The sequence below is a fragment of the Danio aesculapii genome, chromosome 4, assembly GCF_903798145.1.
Source record: "Danio aesculapii chromosome 4, fDanAes4.1, whole genome shotgun sequence".
NCBI lineage: Eukaryota > Metazoa > Chordata > Actinopteri > Cypriniformes > Danionidae > Danio > Danio aesculapii.
Window position 1 is genome coordinate 6,672,501 of NC_079438.1, and position 19,722 is coordinate 6,692,222.

General features: G+C 39.9%; 1 protein-coding gene across 1 annotated transcript; it reads left to right on the forward strand.

Annotated features, from left to right (window-relative positions):
• The first annotated feature begins 2,241 nt into the window (after positions 1-2,241).
• Positions 2,242-18,168, forward strand: LOC130222813 (gastrula zinc finger protein XlCGF57.1-like). The gene is made up of 3 exons (XM_056455375.1): positions 2,242-2,283; positions 2,730-2,879; positions 15,656-18,168. The coding sequence occupies exons 2-3, from the start codon at positions 2,795-2,797 to the stop codon at positions 16,789-16,791; spliced, it is 1,221 nt and encodes a 406-aa protein (XP_056311350.1). The 5' UTR covers positions 2,242-2,283; positions 2,730-2,794; the 3' UTR covers positions 16,792-18,168.
• The last annotated feature ends 1,554 nt before the right edge of the window (positions 18,169-19,722 follow it).

Sequence of the window (19,722 nt, forward strand, 5' to 3'; positions counted from 1 at the left end):
CTTAAGAGTTGACATCAACTGCTTTTCTATCACAAGAATGAAGAACTAAATACGTTGATATGCATTGAAATACATGATGAATACTCTTGACACATGAGTGTAAAGCCTGCAGCTCACAACAAATGTGTAAAGTTATTGCGTATCATATTTAACAAACCGTTTACTGCTAATTTTATGTAATTTTGCTCACATGGATAATTGAATATTAATCAGATGACGTCATGACGCTGCTGTGCGGATCGATATGCTTTTGCGGATCGATAGAGTGTCCCACAAATACATGTATGTATAACACGCACAAAAAAAAGAAAAGCTAAACAACAGTGGCTATCAATGTACACGGTTTACTCACAGAAATGATGCTTTTTATTCTTTTACTTTTTAATGCTTTTTCTGCTCTTTAATGCTTTTAATGTTTTATGTAAAGCATGAATTTGAATTGTTTTGTAACATAAATTGTCCTTCACAACACAAGCAGCGATCTCAGATCAGTTCATCCAGACATTTTAATCTGATTCGCAAACTTATTTGAAGAACCAAATTAGCCAGAGATTAGTTATCAAGATTAAAAGATCCAGCATCTGCCAAACCATCTTAGATCCTGTAGGAGTAATTTATAGTTTTAACCCAAAGAATGACCAGTCTGTCAGATGAAGAAGAGTAGGAGTCAGAGATTCAAATAAATAAATCAAGTTTACTGATGATATTTTCATAGATTATGGGAAAAGTCTATTTATAATAATGAAATAAAGGATAAAACATTTATTTCCCAATAAAATATGCAATCGTTGCTCGTCCTTTTCAAAATAAAACCAAGATCTAAAATGTTTTGTCAAACTTTTAATCAATATTAACTGGCTCTTATTGGTTAATTAAGAAATCGCACAAGATGTTTTGCTGAGGTTATAAATAATTTGTTTATTTTCATAAAAGTTGAACATGACTTTGGAAAACAAGATGACAGGGTGGACATTAGCATGACAGTGTGGACAAAGGCTTTATTTAGTGAACTAAATGGAACATTTGAAAAACAACAGGTACAACAAGAAATGTTAAAGGGTTCATATAAAAGGGTTGTAAAGGTAACTTCTGTTTTCACTAACACTGCTAACCACTGAGTCACTCTTCTGTTATCAATTAGGTTTCATCAATATGCAAATTAATAGTAAAATAAACAATTATTATCCTTCAAATTAAACTAAATTTGCTAATGAATGTAAATCTTAACATTGTACACTGTATTAGAGGAGTGAAGGGAATGTTGGAGACAACTCAAGTTAAACACCTTAATAATACTGTTTTTTTTTCAGAATAAGGTAAATAATTAGATTACAGATGTTCACATAAATATACAAATACCTAGGGCTGTAGTTTTATTTCAAACAGTCAGTGAGCTCCATTATATGGACTTTAAAATGATACCCTAAATATAGACTGAGACAGATAATGCCAAAAGGTTTGTATTGTCCACGACCCATATTGCATCTACTCCTGCAGTGTATGTGTGTGTATAAGTGTTGTAACATAAAAAAAACATGAACTAATTAACAATAAAATATTAAAGAAAATAAAGTGTCAATAACAATGCATATATGTCCACCCTGTCAAGGAAGGATTTGTGGACAATGACAAGGAGGACATTTTTGGCTAAAGATTAGCATTTATTCAACACATTGTATCTGCAGCTGGTAAAGTGTTTCCCTATTTAAGCTCTTTGTACACGGTTTAAAAGCTTTATTTTTATTTTTCCTCTGAAGTAAAGCAAAATGGGCATGGGGATGCCAATGAGTATATGAGAGTACATCTTAAAGGGGCATTTACCACATCATGACATGGTGGACAGCAATTTCAAGGACACATGCAAAATGATTAATGATATTATTAAAACAAAATGTTGTTAAAATGACTTTTTTTAATCAAATATCTTGTTAAAGACAATAAGAATATTTAAAAATCTTTTTTTAATTTGATCTAATTGACCTACTTTTTAGACTCGCTGAACATTATTTGTTTTAGAATGTTGGGATTTTCTTAGTGTATTAAAAAAGTTTTTTTAATTGTCTTTCTTAAAAATGTTTAGAGTAAAGGTTTTGATCAACTACAAATGCTGAATATGTGTGTCTGTGTATGTAAGAAAGTGGAAAACGATGGAGAACTGTATCAATAAGTCATGACTGCAACAGTAAGTGGCAAAAAAGCTAAACAAAAAAGACTTTTATTTTGGCGTGACTAGTGACGTCATAAGGCCGCGCCGCTCCCGCACTGTGATTCGACCGGAGAAAGGTTTGTTTTAAAGCGTTTACATAAATATAAACCGATTGATTAAAGTTTCAGGGTTTTATCCAATGCTAAATTTTCTACCTGGTGTTATTATTTTAACCCTTTATACAACGTAGCACTGTTTTACTCAGAGTAATGAGGGCTATTGTTTGAACTACAGAAATGTGTGTAAAAAGTGTTTTAATGAAGGTTTAATTTATTAAATAGCATAATGTCAACCCATTCTAAGTATACATCACTATATATAAGAAATGGAGTAACATTACTAGTTTTATTCAGCTAATTTGTGGCTATTGTTTCTTGCTTGGACTCTTTTACCTGATTTATTTTTGTTAATTACTCTCATATAAAGAAACTGTTGGAGCAGGTGTTGAAAATAAGTTATTTTGTTTCTGTTCATTGTTTTATTTTAAACAGGACATTTTTATTGTTTTATTCATTTTAAACAGGATAAAGTGTCCAAACGCAGAGAAAAACTCCCGCTGAAGCGACTGATCTCCACACAGTTATAAAGATGGCGTTTATTAAAGAGGAGAGTGAAGATGTGAAGATTGAAGAAACATTCAGAGTCAAACAGGAAGATCTGCAGGAACAAACAGGTTAGTTTTCATTCTCAAAGACCAACTCAGTCATTTTATCCTCATTCAGATATATTTTAATAATAAGAATACTAAATTAAATCCATCTTGCAGCCCTGAGTGTGCTGCCTAGTTCTCCTAAATGCACATAAGCATAATCATTTTGCTTGAGACTTTTTTTAAAGGAAGAATATTTAGATCCTAAAAATAGTGTTATGCTGCTCAGGCATGGGGCGATAACCATTTTCAAGGTATACTGCGGTTTGAGAATAGTTGAGGTTTTAAAACCACCAATATTTTCTACAGACATACTCACACCCCATAAAGAAAAAGGGAGAAAGAGAAAAATAAATGAAATAAATAAAAAATTATCAAATTAGAAAAATAGAAATTAGGGATAAACTCTCACTATATAATAACCCCTGAGCATTCAATGTAGGATAGGAAAGGCTGCCAAACCTCATAAAACATTTTTGTAGAGCCTCGGATGGTGTACTTAAGGTTCTCGAGTTTAAGATGTGATAACACTTTTAATATCCAATGTTTGTGGGATGGCGGGTTTGCTTTTTTCCACCTGAGAAGAATCAGTCATCAGGCCAATAAAGAAGAAAAGACAATAATTTCTATGTGATTAGCTAACAGGTACATTTCTTCTGGCACTGTACCAAAAATTGAGGTCAAAGGATTAGGATCCATATCTTTATTACATATAGATGAAAATTATCTAAAAATATCGGTCCAAAATGTATGTAATCTAGGGCATCTCCAGAACATATGACTTAAATCTGCTGGCTCCAAACCACATCTGGGGCAAGATGAATCTGACCCTGGATACATTTTTGCCAGCTTGTTCTGAGATTGGTGAAGCCTATGAAGCACCTTAAACTGAAGAAGACCATGTCTAATACATACAGAAGATGATTGTACCAGTTCTATGGCATATTGCCAGGCAGTATCTGATATTTCTAGTCCCAGTTCGTCTTCCCATTTTTGCTTTATACAATTTAGGAAAGGGGAGGCAGTTCTTGAGATCACTTCATATAACGTGGACATCATACCCCTTTGATATGGGTCCAGATTTACAAATTCATCTATCCAGCATACTTCTGGTTGGTTTAGTGAAGGAGAGAAGTGTTTTTAACGATACTACAGACCTGAAGGTACCTAAAAACATTAGACTGGGGTATCTCAATGTCTGTTCTTAACTGTTGAAATGAGATAAACGTGCCATCTTTAAACAGGTCCTTAACACAGTTAACTCCCTTCCTAGACCAGAATTGGAATGCTGAATCTATAAGAGAGTAAGGGAATAAAGGATTTAACAAAATGGGAGCAGAAGACAATGCTTGATTATTATTAAAGTGAAGTCTGAATTGTGACCATATTCTGAGTGATCCATTAATAACTGGGTTATTCGTAGAATACTGTTTACTCACTGGAATCGAAGCACAAAGTAGTGAGCTTAAAGACACTGATATAGACGTGTGCTGTTCCAAAAGTGACCAAAGTGGAGCCTCATCATTACAGATGTTGGATAACCAGAATATCAGTTTGTAAATTGGCCGCCCAATAATACTATAAAAAAATTTGCATTGCCAATCCACTCTCTTTCTTCTTTCTTTCCAAGAATTCCTTTCTTATGCGAGGAATTTTCTTATCCCAGAGAAATGTAGAAATACAATTATTCAACTCCTTGAAAAATGACTTGGGAATAAAAACAGGCACGGTCTGAAATAGAAACAGAAATCTTTGTAGTATTTTCATTTTAATGGAATTGATCTTTCCAGCCAAAGATAAAGGAAGGGTTGACCACCGTGTCATGTCTCATTTGGCTTTGTCTAATGTCTTTTTAACATTATAATTGAACAAATCCTTATATTTGCGTGTCACACTCACACCCAGATAAACAAATTTATCAGGACGTACTGACAATAGAAAGGATTAAAAAGACATTTGCTGTGCTCTATCATTGATAGGGAAAAAGAGACTCTTTGTTAGATTGACTTTGTATCCAGAAATATTTCCAAATTCTGAAATTATTATAAAAGCTTTTGGAATACATGTATCTGGATTTGACAGAAAAAGAGGATCATCCACATAAAGCAGGAGCTTATGTTCTTGTCCCTCTCTGAAAATTCCTTGCAAGCCATCTGAGTTCCTTAATATGGTTGCAAGAGGTTCGATGGCAAAGAGCAGAGGGGACAGAGGGCAGCCCTGTCTCGTTCCCCTAGAGAGTGGAAAGCGTTTAGAAATTATGTTATTTGTTCAAATGGATGCTTGGGGCCTGGAATATATAATTTTAACACAGGAATAGAATCCAGGCCTAAAACCAAAATTTTTAAGCGCTGTAAATAAATAGATATACTCTGTTCTATCAAATGCCTTGTGAGCATCTAAAGAAATTAAGACCTCTAGATTGGTATTATTTTTAGGTGAATAAATAATATTTAAAAAGTGACGAAGGGTATAAGATAACTGTCTCCAACAATAAAACCAGTTTGATCTGGGTGAATTATCTTTCTCATGACTGACTACACTCTGATTGCCAGCCCTTTAGCCAGGATCTTATAATCACAGCAGAGTAAGCTGATCGGACGATAAGATTCACATTTAAGTGGAAACTTATCCTTTTTAAGAAGTACTGTTATAACAGCTGATGTCATGGGGGGGGGGGGGGGGGGTGATTCTGAGACAAGAGTTTCAGCAAATACCTTGCACAACAGGGGTGTGAGCTTGGCAGAAAACTTCTTATGAAACTTGGCCGGGAAGCCATCAGGGCCTGGTGTTTTTCCGGTTTTCAATTTTTTGATCGCATTTTCAATATCAGAAGGTGTTATTTTCCTTCTAATGCCAACTGATCTGAATCACAGAGGGATGGTAATTATAAATAATTAAAAAAGCTCTCAATACGTTCAGTTTTGTTTACCTCAGAGCTGTAAAGAGTTTTATAGAAGTTTTTAAATTGATCATTAATTCCCTGTTGATTAGTAATTAGATTAGATTCAACTTTATTGTCATTTCACATGTACAAGTACAAGGCAATAAAATGCAGTTTAGGTCTAACCAGGAGTGCAATAGCAGCAAGTGCAGGATGCAGGTATAAGTTATAAAGTGCAGTTACAGAAAAAAGATGGGGATATTTACAGATGGTTGTACTATAAACATTATATACAGGTTGTATTAGCTATTAACAGAGATTTACAATAAATGAATATGTGTACAGATTACTATTAATAATCAGTGTGCAGATAGATAAACATAATTACAAATGCATATGTGTGTGTACATAATTACATATGTCCATGTGCAGTGGGTATGTACATTTCAAATAAATGAATCAGTGCTATGAATATGTGCAAAATTTAAATGTGCAAATGTTAAACAGTGCAGTGATTGTGAGGAGTATAAGTTATGAGGAGAGTGGGATTGTATTAGGAGGGCAAAAGAGTTAGTGAGTGGCAAAGTTCAAAAGGTAGACAGTTCTGGATGCTTGGCGCAGAACTGTGTTTCTTCTGGATGTCCTCTATGGCCAGCAGTGTGGTCCCTGTGACGTGTTGGGCAGTTTTCACCACCGGCTGCAGTGCCTTATGCTCAGCAACAGAGCAGCTTCCATACCAGTCTGTGACGCAGTTGGTCAGGATGCTCTCTATTGTACAGCGGTAGAAGTTCACCAAGACAGCTGATGACACCTGGTTCTACCAGGCTGGAGGTGTTGGTGGTTCAGGAAAGGTTTTTTGAGATTTGGGTCCCCAGGAACTTGAAGGATGAGACAGGCTCACAGCCATCCCATTGATGTGGATGGGAACATGTGAGCCTGTTCGTCCCTTCCTAAAGTCCACAATGAGCTCCTTGGTCTTGGTGGTGTTAAGGAGCAGTAAATTTATCAATAAATCAATAAATTTGACAAAATCGTCATCTGTCAAAAGTCTTGAGTTAAACCGCCATGTACGTTGGGGGATTACATTGCCTGGAAAACATAGCTTTAGTGAGACTGGACAATGGTCCAAAATAACAATACTACCATACTGCTGAAATTAAGAGAAAATAACTGCTTGTCCAGGAAAAAATGGTCAATCCTGGAATAGGTTTGATACACAGGTGAATAGAAGGAAAATTGCTTGGAAGATGGATATTTAAATCTCCAGGGGTCACTTACACCATATGTCTGAAGGAAAGAGTTAATACATTGTGCTGGCTGACTTAATGTATTACTTTAAGAGCTAGAGCGGTCCAAAATTGGGTGCAAAACACAATTTAAATCGCCTCCAAAAATTAAATTGTGTGTCGAGACTAGGAATAATTGAAAACAATCACTGAAAAATTGTACATTGTCCCAATTAGGAGCATACACATTGGCCAGGACCACAGACATGTTAAAATGTTTTCCTTGTATTATTACGTATCTGCCATTTTTCCAACACATTTGACTACATAACAAACTGTACATTCTTATGTATGAGTACAGCACCACCCCTACTTTTGCTATTGAAGTTAAAATGATATATTTGTGTATAGCCTCCTCTATTAAGTTTAGAATAGTCCTTTTTCAACAGATGTGTCTCCTGTAAATATACAATATCAGATTTTAACTTATTAAGATATGTGATCACCTTGTTTCGTTTCACTGGGTGATTTAGCCCCCGCACATTCCAACTGGTAAAGTTTGTCTTTACTCCACCCATTTTATGGAGGGCTGTCAAAGACATTTATCAGTAGCAGCCGAAATGTATGTGTGGGGGAGAGGGAGGAAAGAGAAAAAAGAAAAAAGGGGTGATCACACATACACTTATAAACACGAAACAACAAAATTCCAACCTTGCGTGTAAACTTGCACACACTTCCAGCTACTCCCACTCTTAACTAGCTTACCATGTGGGACCTCACGTATAAAACAAAACAATTTGAACAGCTTCTGTTCTACAAAGCTACCCTATTATTGACAAAATATATTTGAGAACTAGAAATGACAACAACAAACATGTGCTACAGTGGTAATTTAAAAGTTAACCGGAGAGTGACATTAACATTTGTATTGTCTTTGACAGCCCAGTGTACTGTCATGATTGCCTTCATTTCAATGGCTTTCTTCAAAATATCCTCTTTTTCGGAAAAGTAGTGGCATTTAATCATGAAGGCGCGTGGAGCTTCTTTGTCGTCCACTGGTTTGCCGCGTAGAGTACAGTGTGCCCAGTCCAGAAGTAGAGTCTTCTCGAGGTTCAGGGTATCTTTTAGGATGCCAGCTAAAAATTACGTCACGCGTCTGCCGTGATCCCGTCCTTCTTTAACTCTCGTAATGCGAAGATTTGAGCAGCAAGACCTCTCTTCAAGATCTTCGCTTTGGTCTCAGCAGAGCCAGCTCCTTTCACGATACTAAACTCTTTTTCCAGGGTAGTAAGAGAGTCGGAGTATCCACCCAACACAGACTCCAGACCAGTCACTTGCTCTCCCGTTGCTTTCACTCTGGCGTTAATGTGCTCCACAGCATTGCGTAACTCTGTCCGAAGCTGGTCAATTTGATTGCAAAGTTAATTTGACTGTGCAACAGGCTTTTCTTTAAGTTTAGCAATCAAATCGCCCTTTAGTGCACCAATCGCTTGATGGACCGCACTGTTATCACTCGCCGGAGCCGTCTCTTTTTTTTAGATGCAGCTTTCACTTCGGGGTTAGCATTAGCATGGAGGCTAGTAGTGGATTCCGCCTCCCTACGGTTGCTTTGGCCTTTATTCATCCTGATTTAAGTTGAATTACACTCAGAAGAGCTAGACTCATACACTTATAAACACTTATTTTCCAGTACAGGTTGGTTTAAGGTAATAGTATTTAGGATAAGAACAATATTAAATGAAATTTTAAGTTTCACGTGAGGACCTCAACAGTTTGCATCTTCACATGGCGCGGCTCCAACCGGAAGTCCAAAACAAATACTATAGCAATAATCACAATGAAACACAAAACTCTCAGCACTTACAACTCAAATGAAAGTGAAAGGAAAAAAATGCAAATGATTTCAGGCCAGCAGATTCATCCGATTTGAAAACGGGGAAAAATAATAATGATTAGATTAGATTCAACTTTATTGTCATTACACATGTACAAGTAAAAGGCAACAAAATGCAGTTTAGGTCTAACCAGCAGTGCAATAGCAGCAAGTGCAGGATAAGGTATAAGTTATAAAGTGCAGTTATAGAAAAACTATGGTGATATTTACAGATGGATGTACTACGAACACTATATACAGGTTGTATTGCTATGAACAGATTTACAATAAATGGATATATGTACAGGATGCTATTAATAATCAGAAGTGTGCAGATAGATAAACAATTAAAAATGTATATGTACAGTGGATGTGTACATAATTACAAATGTCCATGTGCAGTGGGTATGTACAGTTCAAGTAAGTGAATCAGTGCAATGAAAATGTGCAAATTTAAATGTGCAAATGTTAAACAGTGCAGTGATTGTGAGGAGTATAAGTTAGAGGAGAGTGGGGGGTGTATTGTGGAGACAAAAGAGTCAGTGAGGGGCAGAGTTCAAAAGGGAGACAGCTCTGGGGAAAAAGCTGTTCCTCAGTCTGCTGGTTTTTGTCCGGGGGAGCCTGAAGCGCCTGCCAGACGGCAGGAGAGAAAACAGTCTGTGAGCAGTGTGAGAGGTGTCCTTAGGAATACTGCGTGCTCGGCGCAGACAGTGTTTCTTCTGGATGTCCTCTATGGCTGGCAGTGTGGTCCCTGTGATGCGTTGGGCGGTTTTCACCACCCGCTGCAGTGACTTATGTTCAGCAACAGAACAGCTTTCATACCAGACTGTGACGCAGTTGGTCAGGATGCTTTCTATTGTGCAGCAGTAGAAGGACAGCTGATGAAAGCTGGTTCTTCTTAAGTTGTCTTAAGAAAAATAGGCGCTGGTGAGCCTTCTGGACCAGGCTGGAGGTGTTGGTGGTCCAGGAGAGGTCCTTTGAGATGTGGGTCCCCAGGAACTTGAAGGATGACACAGGCTCAACGGCCATCCCATTGTTGTGGATAGGATCATGCGAGCCTGTTCGTCCCTTCCTGAAGTCCACAATCAGCCCCTTGGTCTTGTTGGTGTTAAGCAGCAGATTATTGTCGGTGCACCCAGTGGCCAGATGCTGTATCTCCTCCCTGTAGGCAGTGTCATTATTGTTGCTGATTAGACCAATCACTGTGGTGTTATCTGCAAATTTGATGATGGTGTTGGACCTGTTCACAGGCCTACAGTCAATGGTAAAAAGGGAGTAGAGGAAGGGGCTCAGCACACAGCCCTGTGGTACACCAGTGTTGAGTGTGACGGTGGTGGAGCAGATGTGGCCTGATCTAACATTCTGAGGTCTGTTAGTCAGAAAGTCCATAACCCAGTTGCAGAGAGACGTGTCGATATCCAGGTCTCTAAGTTTGATCATTAACTTAGAGGGTATGACAGTGTTGAATGCTGAGCTGAAGTCAACAAACAGCATTCGTGCATAAGTGTTTTTATTGTGAAGGTGTGTGAGGACAGAGTGCAGTGCTATGGAGACGGCATCTTCTGTGCTCCTGTTGCCACGGCAGGCAAACTGATGTGGGTCCAGTGTGGATGACAGAGAGTCTTTCAGATGTGCCAGGACCAACCGCTCGAAGCACTTCATGATGATGGGTGTGAGTGCTACAGGGCGGTAGTAATTCAGGCATGTTGGGCTGGAGTGTTTAAGCACTGGCACAATAGAGGTGGTTTTAAAGCATGTTGGCACAGCTGCTAGGTTAAGCGACAGGTTGACAATGTCTGTGAATACCTCAGCGAGCTGTTCTGCACATGCTTTGAGGACGCGCCCAGGAATATCGTCTGGTCCAGCAGCCTTGTCACCAGATGTCACCAGATGTTCTTTGTGCTCAATAGCCGCATTTCCACTGTCGGGCCAGTGCGAACCAGGGCTTTTATCAGGCCCTGTTTTATATTGGTTTGTTTATTTAATGTGATTTTATTATATATATTTTATTTTATTATATTTGTAATTTTATTTTAATTATTTCAATATAGCTTAGGCTATTTTATCTAGATTTGCGCACATTGATCCGACTCGGTGCGGTGTAGACTTCTGAGGAGGTGAGTGTGATAAGTAAGTGGTCGATTGAGGAAGTGATCCTGGTGTAGTGTTTTTTATTGTCTCTTTCAAAGTAAGCATAAAAGTCATTTAGCTCGTTCAGGAAGGTGACATTTGTGGCTGTGGGTGTGGACTGGCTGGGTTTGTAGTTGCTGGTGGCCTGGATGCCCTGCCACATGCGCCGAGGATCAGAGTTGGAAATGTGCTCCTCTAGCTTTAGCTTGTAACAGTGCTTGGCCTTTTTGATGCCCCTCTTTAGATTAACCCTGGAAGTGCTGTAGGCCTGTGCATCCCCTGATCTAAAGGCAGTGTTGCGTGCATTCAGCAGGAGGCCTCCTTGTTTATCCATGGCTTCTGATTCGGGTATGTGGTGATTTGCTTCTGGGTTGTAACACTGTCTATGGTGGTGTTGATATATTCCAGAACAGAGGAAGTATATCTGTCAATGTCTGTGTGAGAGCCACAGGTGGGCTGGGAAGCAAACATACTCCAGTCTGTATGTTCAAACAAGCACTTCAATAACAAGACAGCGGTCTTTGCTCTGTTGCTTCGATACGTACTTTCGCTTTTTGTTTCTCACAGCCAGTCGTTAGGTTTCTACTGTTCGTCTTGACCCGGTTTCTCTACTCGTTTCCCCACACTGCAACAGTTCAGTCGGCTTCTCTTTCTTCCGCACCCCACTTAATACTGCCCTCTTCAACTCTCCTCCTCCTCCTCCTTTATACTCTCACCCATTTCCTTTTTGCTGTCCTATGGGTGGAGACCAATTAAACAAGAAACAGAAAACACCAACAATCATAAATGCATGATTATATGCTGTCATGGCTTTGCAATCAAAAAAATGTTGTTATAATAGAGGCCAAATGGAGAAAAAAACGACCATAAATATAACGAAAAGGGAGTAAATTTGCCCAGAGTGTATTGAGTTCATTTATTTATTTATTTTATTATATTTTCCCAGAAAATTTCAAAATAAGATGTCCCCAAATATCAGTCGTTAGCTGAAACACAAAGAAAGTTTTGGCCAAATTAAGCCTCACAATTACCCCAGAATGGATGAAAATGATCCAACAGCACACAAGGGGAAAGGTGCACATTCCAGCCTTTATGCAGATTAGAAATTAGAATTAGAAAACTTTATTATCCACACGTGTGGAAATTTTATTTTGTCCTCTTAAACATCACAAAAACACAAAGCACAAACACAAAGCTTCCTTACACCACAGATTACCAACACACAACCCTAGACATATAATCTACTTCATGGTCGTTTATTCAGTATGGTAATAGCAGACCGTATAAAAGATTTCTTAAAAATATTTTTGCTGTGGGTACTCTGTATTGTCTACCAGAAGGAAGCGTTTCAAATTCAATATAAAGAGGATGAGTTGAGTCCTGAACTATCTGTGAGGCTTTCCGTCTGGTCTGGTTTGTTTACAGTTCCACAAGCTGCTTCTGGGGCTCCATTATGATCTTACTAGCCATATTAACGATCTTTGCAAGTTTATACTTGCTTCTAGCTCCAAGATGTCTGTACCAGCAAGAAATATTATAGGAGATAATACTTTCAACCAGACTGGTATAAACCTTCCTCAGAATACCCTTACTAACATTAAAACTATTTAATTTTCTTAAAAGAAAGAGTCTCTGTGTTGCGTTCTTTTAGATATAGTCTGAGTGTTGACCAAAATTTAAGCCACTATCTAAAATAATTCCCAGATACTTAAAACTGTTTACAATCTCCACATGTTGACCCTTAATAGTAACTGGATGACATATAGGCTGCCCTTCCCTACTTATAATTAGTTCCCTAATTTTCAGAGCATTAAGTGACAAAGCACTCTCTTCGCACCATGTCACCAGATGTTCTTTGTGCTCAATAGCCGCATTTCCACTGTCGGGCCAGTGCGAACCAGGGCTTTTATCAGGCCCTGTTTTATATTGGTTTGTTTATTTAATGTGATTTTATTATATATATTTTATTTTATTATATTTGTAATTTTATTTTAATTATTTCAATATAGCTTAGGCTATTTTATCTAGATATGACACTGTTGTTTTGAGTCTACAAAAGTGGACACGTAATTTAAGTTTTATGTCTTTCTGTTGTATTCATATTGTGTATTATCTACAAAATAAAAAAAATTTTTTTAAAGCTGCTCGCGGCATTAACAGAGCTGTGAAGGGAGCGCTCTTTTGCTCGCTCTCACACACACATACAGGCATCTAAACACGCACAAGCACACCTATTAAATTTGACAAAAACTCTCGAAAACATTTACTGTCTGCTGTGTCTTTAATATGGTGTAAAGATTATTATGCGTTATTGAAACATCAAGGTGGACGCAGCAAAGAATGTCTCTTATAAATTAAAACTTTATTATTTTATGCAACAGCCTTACATTTAAAAGGGAAACATCAGGGTGATCATACGCAAAAAGACCCCAAGCCTATGAGGCTAGATGGTTTCTTTTCCTTATTTATTTGTTTGTTTGTTGCATGTACTTGTGTGCGATCGGAAAACTAGTGTCCGCCTCTCCTTTCACTCCGCCCGAACCCCTAGCTGACCCTCTTTGGCCAAAGGTATTCGGCGGGCCGTTAAAGGCCAGCCACTGGCCAAGAGAAAGCCCCGCTTTGGCCCGATCAGGCCTCGGAAGTGACAGTGGAAACGCGGCTAATGTAGGCCCTCTCTAGCTCCTCTTTTCCCTTGACCATAAGTCCAACCACAGCCATGTCATCAGCATACTTGAGTAGGGTAATATTGCTTTTAAAAATCTGCAGATGCTGTACAGATATGTCTCATGTCTGCGAGGCAAATATTCAGCTGTTTGTTCAGCTGTTACCCCAGAACTTTTTTATTCTGATGCGATTACCAGTCAGGCACAGAATGAACAAGTACTCCTTGTATTCTTTACACATTTTAGAAAAAAACATTCTGTTGTAGTTATGAATATATATACGAATAAAAATAGGCCATTAACAGCTTTTGTAAAGATTGCTTAAGATTGCTCTCCAGAATATCAGACCCTGACAATTGTTATGGAATTGCATGAAATGCAATAAAACAATAAACTTTCTGATCTGAGAAGAAGATCAGGAAACCGGCTGATTAACTGTTCTATTCAAATCAACCTTAGACAGTTGACAATAGGCTGTAAAAACAGAGCTACACCTCACCAGGGGGGAATGCGAGAAAGTTCATCCTTCTCCTTTCACCTCAAGCCCCCTTCTCGACTCTTAAGTTATCTTCTGATCATAGCAGATCATTCACATTTTCACATAAAATGTCCAAGGTTTTATTATGGTGTATCTTGTAGCCTTATATTCATGTTTGGTATCATCTTAAATGTCTGTGTGATTGGTAAAGTGGTCTTAATGTCACTGTACTATTTTACTGGTATATGTTGATTTGTTTTTTGGCTTTGATAAGATCTTTGCCAGATGCTCCCCCTCCTTAGAAATTATTAACTTCTCAAATTCACCCGGCAAGAGTCTCTGTGACACTTATATTATCTTTAATTTATGGCTGCTTGTTCTGAGTTGAGTATTTAAAGGAAATGTGGAAAAATATCATTGGGATCTTGTAGCCAAGACACCTCGTTGCAGGATCTCTGAGACTTATGCTGCAACATACTTCTCTGGTCAGTTATGCATCTCTAAATCTTTGATTTATCTGTAGGGGTAATTTACAGTTTTAACCCAAAGAATGACCAGCCTGTCAGATGAAAAAGAGCCGGAGTCAGAGATTTTAAATAAATAAATATATAAAGTTTACTGAAGATAGTTTGCAGCTTCAACAATGGCAATGAGTTCCTAGTAGGTTTGCCACCCGTCCCTTAAAATACAGAATTGTCCCATATTTGAGAAAGAAATTGGGCATCCCGTTTTGAATCAATACGGGACAGGTTTTGCCTCATTTCCTACTTTTGATTGGGTAATACTTAATGTCATCGTTAGTTTGATTGGTCTTTGTCTAGTGAGGAGGGCGGGTCTTTTAAGCAGAGTCTGTCAAGTCTTGACAGAGAGTAATGGCAGATGCTTCTTCAGGTAACCCCTGTGTCTGAAAGTTTTAGAGTTTAAACGCAAGCGACTGCAAAAGTACCACAGAGTGTTAGAAATTGTTATCAAGCCATGTTTCTGATTAGGTGTTACTGCAAATAATGACAAATGTTTTAGCCAAAATCTGTTATCAATTCTACCCTTTAAAATTAGGTTTATTAGTATGTTCGCCTCTTCTCTAGGTTACAGCAGCTGAGTTAACTCAGGTGTACCACACTATTAAACATAACATCAGCTATATCAGCCTGATCTCACGAGAAAACGTAAGTATTTTACGTTTAGTCAGTTTATTGGTTAATTTGTACGAATTCGTACGAGTTCAGTCGTACGAAATTGTAAGATTTTAAAAAGGAGGCGTGGCACCTAACCCCACCCCTAAACCCAACCGTTATTGGGGGATGAGCAAATTGTACTAAATTGTACGTATTAGACCATACGAATTGCCGTAAGATTGTGTTGGCTATATTAGTGCTGCAGAGTTGTAATAGAGAAATACTGACTGCATCTGTTTACACAGATTTCAATAAAAGACAGTTTATTTTAATGTTCAAGTTTTCACACTTTCCTGAGTGTCTTTTCACTTTTCAGCTTTTGATGAGAGTTTTTAAGGCTTAATGAAAACTAATGTTTAATTTATTTATTTCAGAACTAATTGAAGATAATGAGATGTGGAAAGAGGAGGAACATATCAAAATTGAGGAAAAAAATAATTCACAAACTGATGGTATTTTGAAAAGGAGAGACAAGAATCGGTTCACCTGCACGCATTGTGGAAAGAGTTTTGGAAAAAAAGGCAATCTTAATATTCACATGAGGAACCACACTGGAGAAAAACCATTCACATGCACCCAGTGTGGGAAGAGTTTCAGCCAATCATCATCCCTTAATCTACACATGAAGATTCACACTGAAGAGAAACCATTCACATGCACTCAGTGTGGGAGGAGTTTCAGCCAATCATCATCCCTTAATCTACACATGAAGATCCACACTGGAGAGAAACCATTCACATGCACCCAGTGTGGGAAGAGTTTCAGCCAATCATCAAACTTAAATCTACACATGAAGATCCACACTGGAGAGAAACCATTCCCTTGCACTCAGTGTGGGAGGAGTTTCAGCCAATCATCATCCCTTAATCTACACATGATGAGCCACACTGGAAAGAAACAATTCACTTGCACTCAGTGTGAGAGGAGTTTCAGCCAATCATCAAACTTTAATAAACACATGAAGATCCACACTGGAGAGAAACCATTCACATGCACCCAGTGTGGGAAGAGTTTCAGCCAATCATCAAACTTTAATCTACACATGACGAGCCACACTGGAGAGAGACCATTCACATGCACTCAGTGTGGGAAGAGTTTTAAATGCTCATCACACCTTAATCAACACATGAGGATCCACACTGGAGAGAGACCATTCACATGTACTCAGTGTGGGAAGAGTTTCAGCCACTCATCACACCTTAATCAACACATGAGAATCCACACCGGAGAGAAACCATTCACTTGCACTCAGTGTGGGAAGAGTTTCAGCCAATCAGCCAACTTTAATCACCACATGAGAATCCACACCGGAGAGAAACCATTCACTTGCACTCAGTGTGGGAAGAGTTTCAGCCAATCATCATCCCTTAATCTACACATGAGGATCCACACTGGAGAGAAACCATTCACATGCACTCAGTGTGGGAAGAGTTTTAAATGCTCATCACACCTTAATCAACACATGAGGATCCATAGTGGAGAGAAACCATTCACTCATTCTTGCACTTAAGCTGTGGTCACACTGGACTTTTCTCTCCATAGACTTCCATTTATGTGCACGCGAATGCATCAGACCGGAAACACAAATTCGTGCATCAAGTTTCACTGTTCTCTGCGTTGCAAAGTACAAGCTTGGTAAACTCTGACCTGCGAAATTGCATCACTTGACTGTGTGAGACCAATCGAAGTTCAAAACATGACCTCGCTGGACAGCAAATTAAATTATGGACCAATCGCTCACTTTTTTTAATGTCTAATCATCTTGTTTAATCCCGCCCCTTTTCGCAGCGCCGTACAACAGAATTTTGCATGCTCAAACTCTAGTGTGACCGCAGCTTCGGTGTGGGATGAGTATATGTGGTGGAGTGTGAGAAGACTGTTATTACAGCTCCAAAATTGAAACTGCACCAGACAATTCACACTGGAGAGATGGTACAAGTGTTCACACTGTGACAAGAGGTTTAATCAGTTAACATATCTGAAACGCACTGGAGAAAAACTGTACAGATCTGATCAGTGTCTACAGAGTTTCGCTTATACGGCGCAGTTTAATAAACACGTGGACAAAAAGTTGCACACATGACATGAATGCAGCAAAACACTTTCTCATGTTCACAGGATGTTTCATGTCTGAATAATGTTTAAAAGGCTGAGTGACAGCATTCTGTTTTTCAACACACCCACACTGCAGTAGGTGGGGTTGTAAATGTGTTGCGCTCCTCGCGTTTACCGTAAACACAATGGTGGCGGCTGAGAGAAGAACAGTTTGTTTTTGATGATGTTCTTTGTCTGACTCCCTGAAGGAGAAACAAATCTCTGGGAAGACACTGCTCATCAAAGAAGGTGGAGCTCCAGGACGGTTAGTTTGCAGTATAACATGGCCTCAAGTTTAGAAAGCCCATTCAATTGTCCTGTGTTGCATCTTTTATTGGTAAAGTTTATTTACTTTAAGGTTCTAGATTTTTTCTAGTTTACTACATTTACTTGTTGAAGTAGAATACAAACTTGATAAATATTTTATGATTTAGGTAGAGTGACAGGAATTAAGTTATACAATATTAATACAGTGTGATGATCCCAAGACTCCAGATTGGAGTATGGGGTAAATCCTGATTGGATGCCTGCATTACTTATCAATGGGTATATAAAAGTTGTAGCTAGCTACTCCAGGACGCTGTGGGTACTCGGGAGTCCTCATGTCAAGACCTGTCATCTCATTGACTCTTTAACCTTATGGTTTTGTTTTGCATTACTTATGTCATGTACTTAAAGTGTTGTTGTGATTATATCCTAAGTTCTTTATCTTCATTATTATCCCTAGACATTTGTTGGTAGCTTTGATTGATTGTTCTATGAGTGACATTTTATAATAAATAGTTTGCATTCAGGCTATTTTGTTGGCTCATCTTTCTTTTATGTTGCGACTCAAACGAGCGGGTCATAACACTTTGCAAATAGTGTCCGGTTGTATCCGAGATCTTGTCCTTTCGGTCATGACCAAAGGTGTGAGCAGGAACCTAGATTGAGCGGTAAATTCAGAACATTGCCTTTCGTCTTTGCTCCTTCACCACAACAGACAATCACATCAACTGCATCATCCAAGCTATTCAGACATTAAACACTGCCCCACAGAGAGTGCCCCGATCCCAGGCGAGCTGGTGGGCACTGTTGGCCTGGAGGACGGGAGTCCCGCCTCATCCAAGCTGTTCAGACACTAAACGCTGCCCCACAGAGAGTGCCCCGATCCCAGGCGAGCTGGTGGGCGCTGGTGGCCTGGAGGACGGGGGTCCCTCCCAGGGGCACCAGTTCCACAGTTGGAGTGAGAATTAGCGTTTGGGGGGTGGTGGGTCTTTGTAAGGTCCAGACAGCCGGTGGCGACAATGGCGACGCTCACCGGTGGAGTTAATTAAACCCAGGCCCCAGCCCGTCAAGCCATGCCCGACGGGAGACCGCCTTTCCGGGACATCCCGCGCCTGGAGGTACATGTCCGATGCCATTTATCTCTGACCTGCCATCAGGTTTTCGGAGAAGACGAAAAAATGTGGACTTAGGTTTTGCCGGCTTTGCGGTTGAACGAACCAGGGGGTCAGTGGCCAGGCTGGCTGCCCGCAAAAGTCCGTCCGATCCCAGCCAGCGCTGTGGCCTGGAGGACGGGGGTCTCGCCTCATCCAAGCTGTTCAGACATTAAACGCTGCCCCACAGAGAGTACCCTGATCCCTGGCGAGCTGGTGGGCGCTGGTGGCCTGGAGGATGGGGTCCCTCCCAGGGGCACCAGTTCCACAGTTGGTTGAGTGAGAATTAGCGTTTGGGGGGTGGTGGGTCTTTGTAAGGTCCAAACGGCGGGTGGCGACAATGGCGACGCTCACCGGTGGAGTTGATTAGACCCAGGCCCCAGCCCGCCAAGCCATGCCCGACGGGAGAACGCCTTTCCGAGACGTCCCGCGCCTGGAGGTATGTGTCTGACGCCAATGATCTCTGACCTGCCATCAGGTTTTCGGAGAAGGCGAAAAAAAGAAGACTTAGGTTTTGCCGGCTTTGCGGTTCAACGAACCAGGGGGTCAGTGGCCAAGCCGTTTGCCCGAACTGATGCGTCCATTTCCCGTATGCCTCCGGCCGCACGTTCTTGGGTCATGGGAAAGAAGCAGGGGGTCAGTGGCCAAGCCGTTGGCCCGAACTGATGCGTCCGTTTCCCGCATGCCTCCGGCCGCACTTCCTTGGGTCATGGGAAAGAAGCAGGGGGTCAATGACCAAGCCGTTTGCCCGAACTGATGCATCCGTTTCCCCGCATGCCTCCAGCCGTGCGTCCTTTGGTCATGGGAAAGAAGCAGGGGATCAATGGCCAAGCCGTTGGCCTGAACTGATGCGTCCGTTTCCCCGCATGCCTCCGGCCGCGCGTTCTTCGGTCATGGGAAAGAAGCAGGGGGTCAGTGGCCAAGCTGTT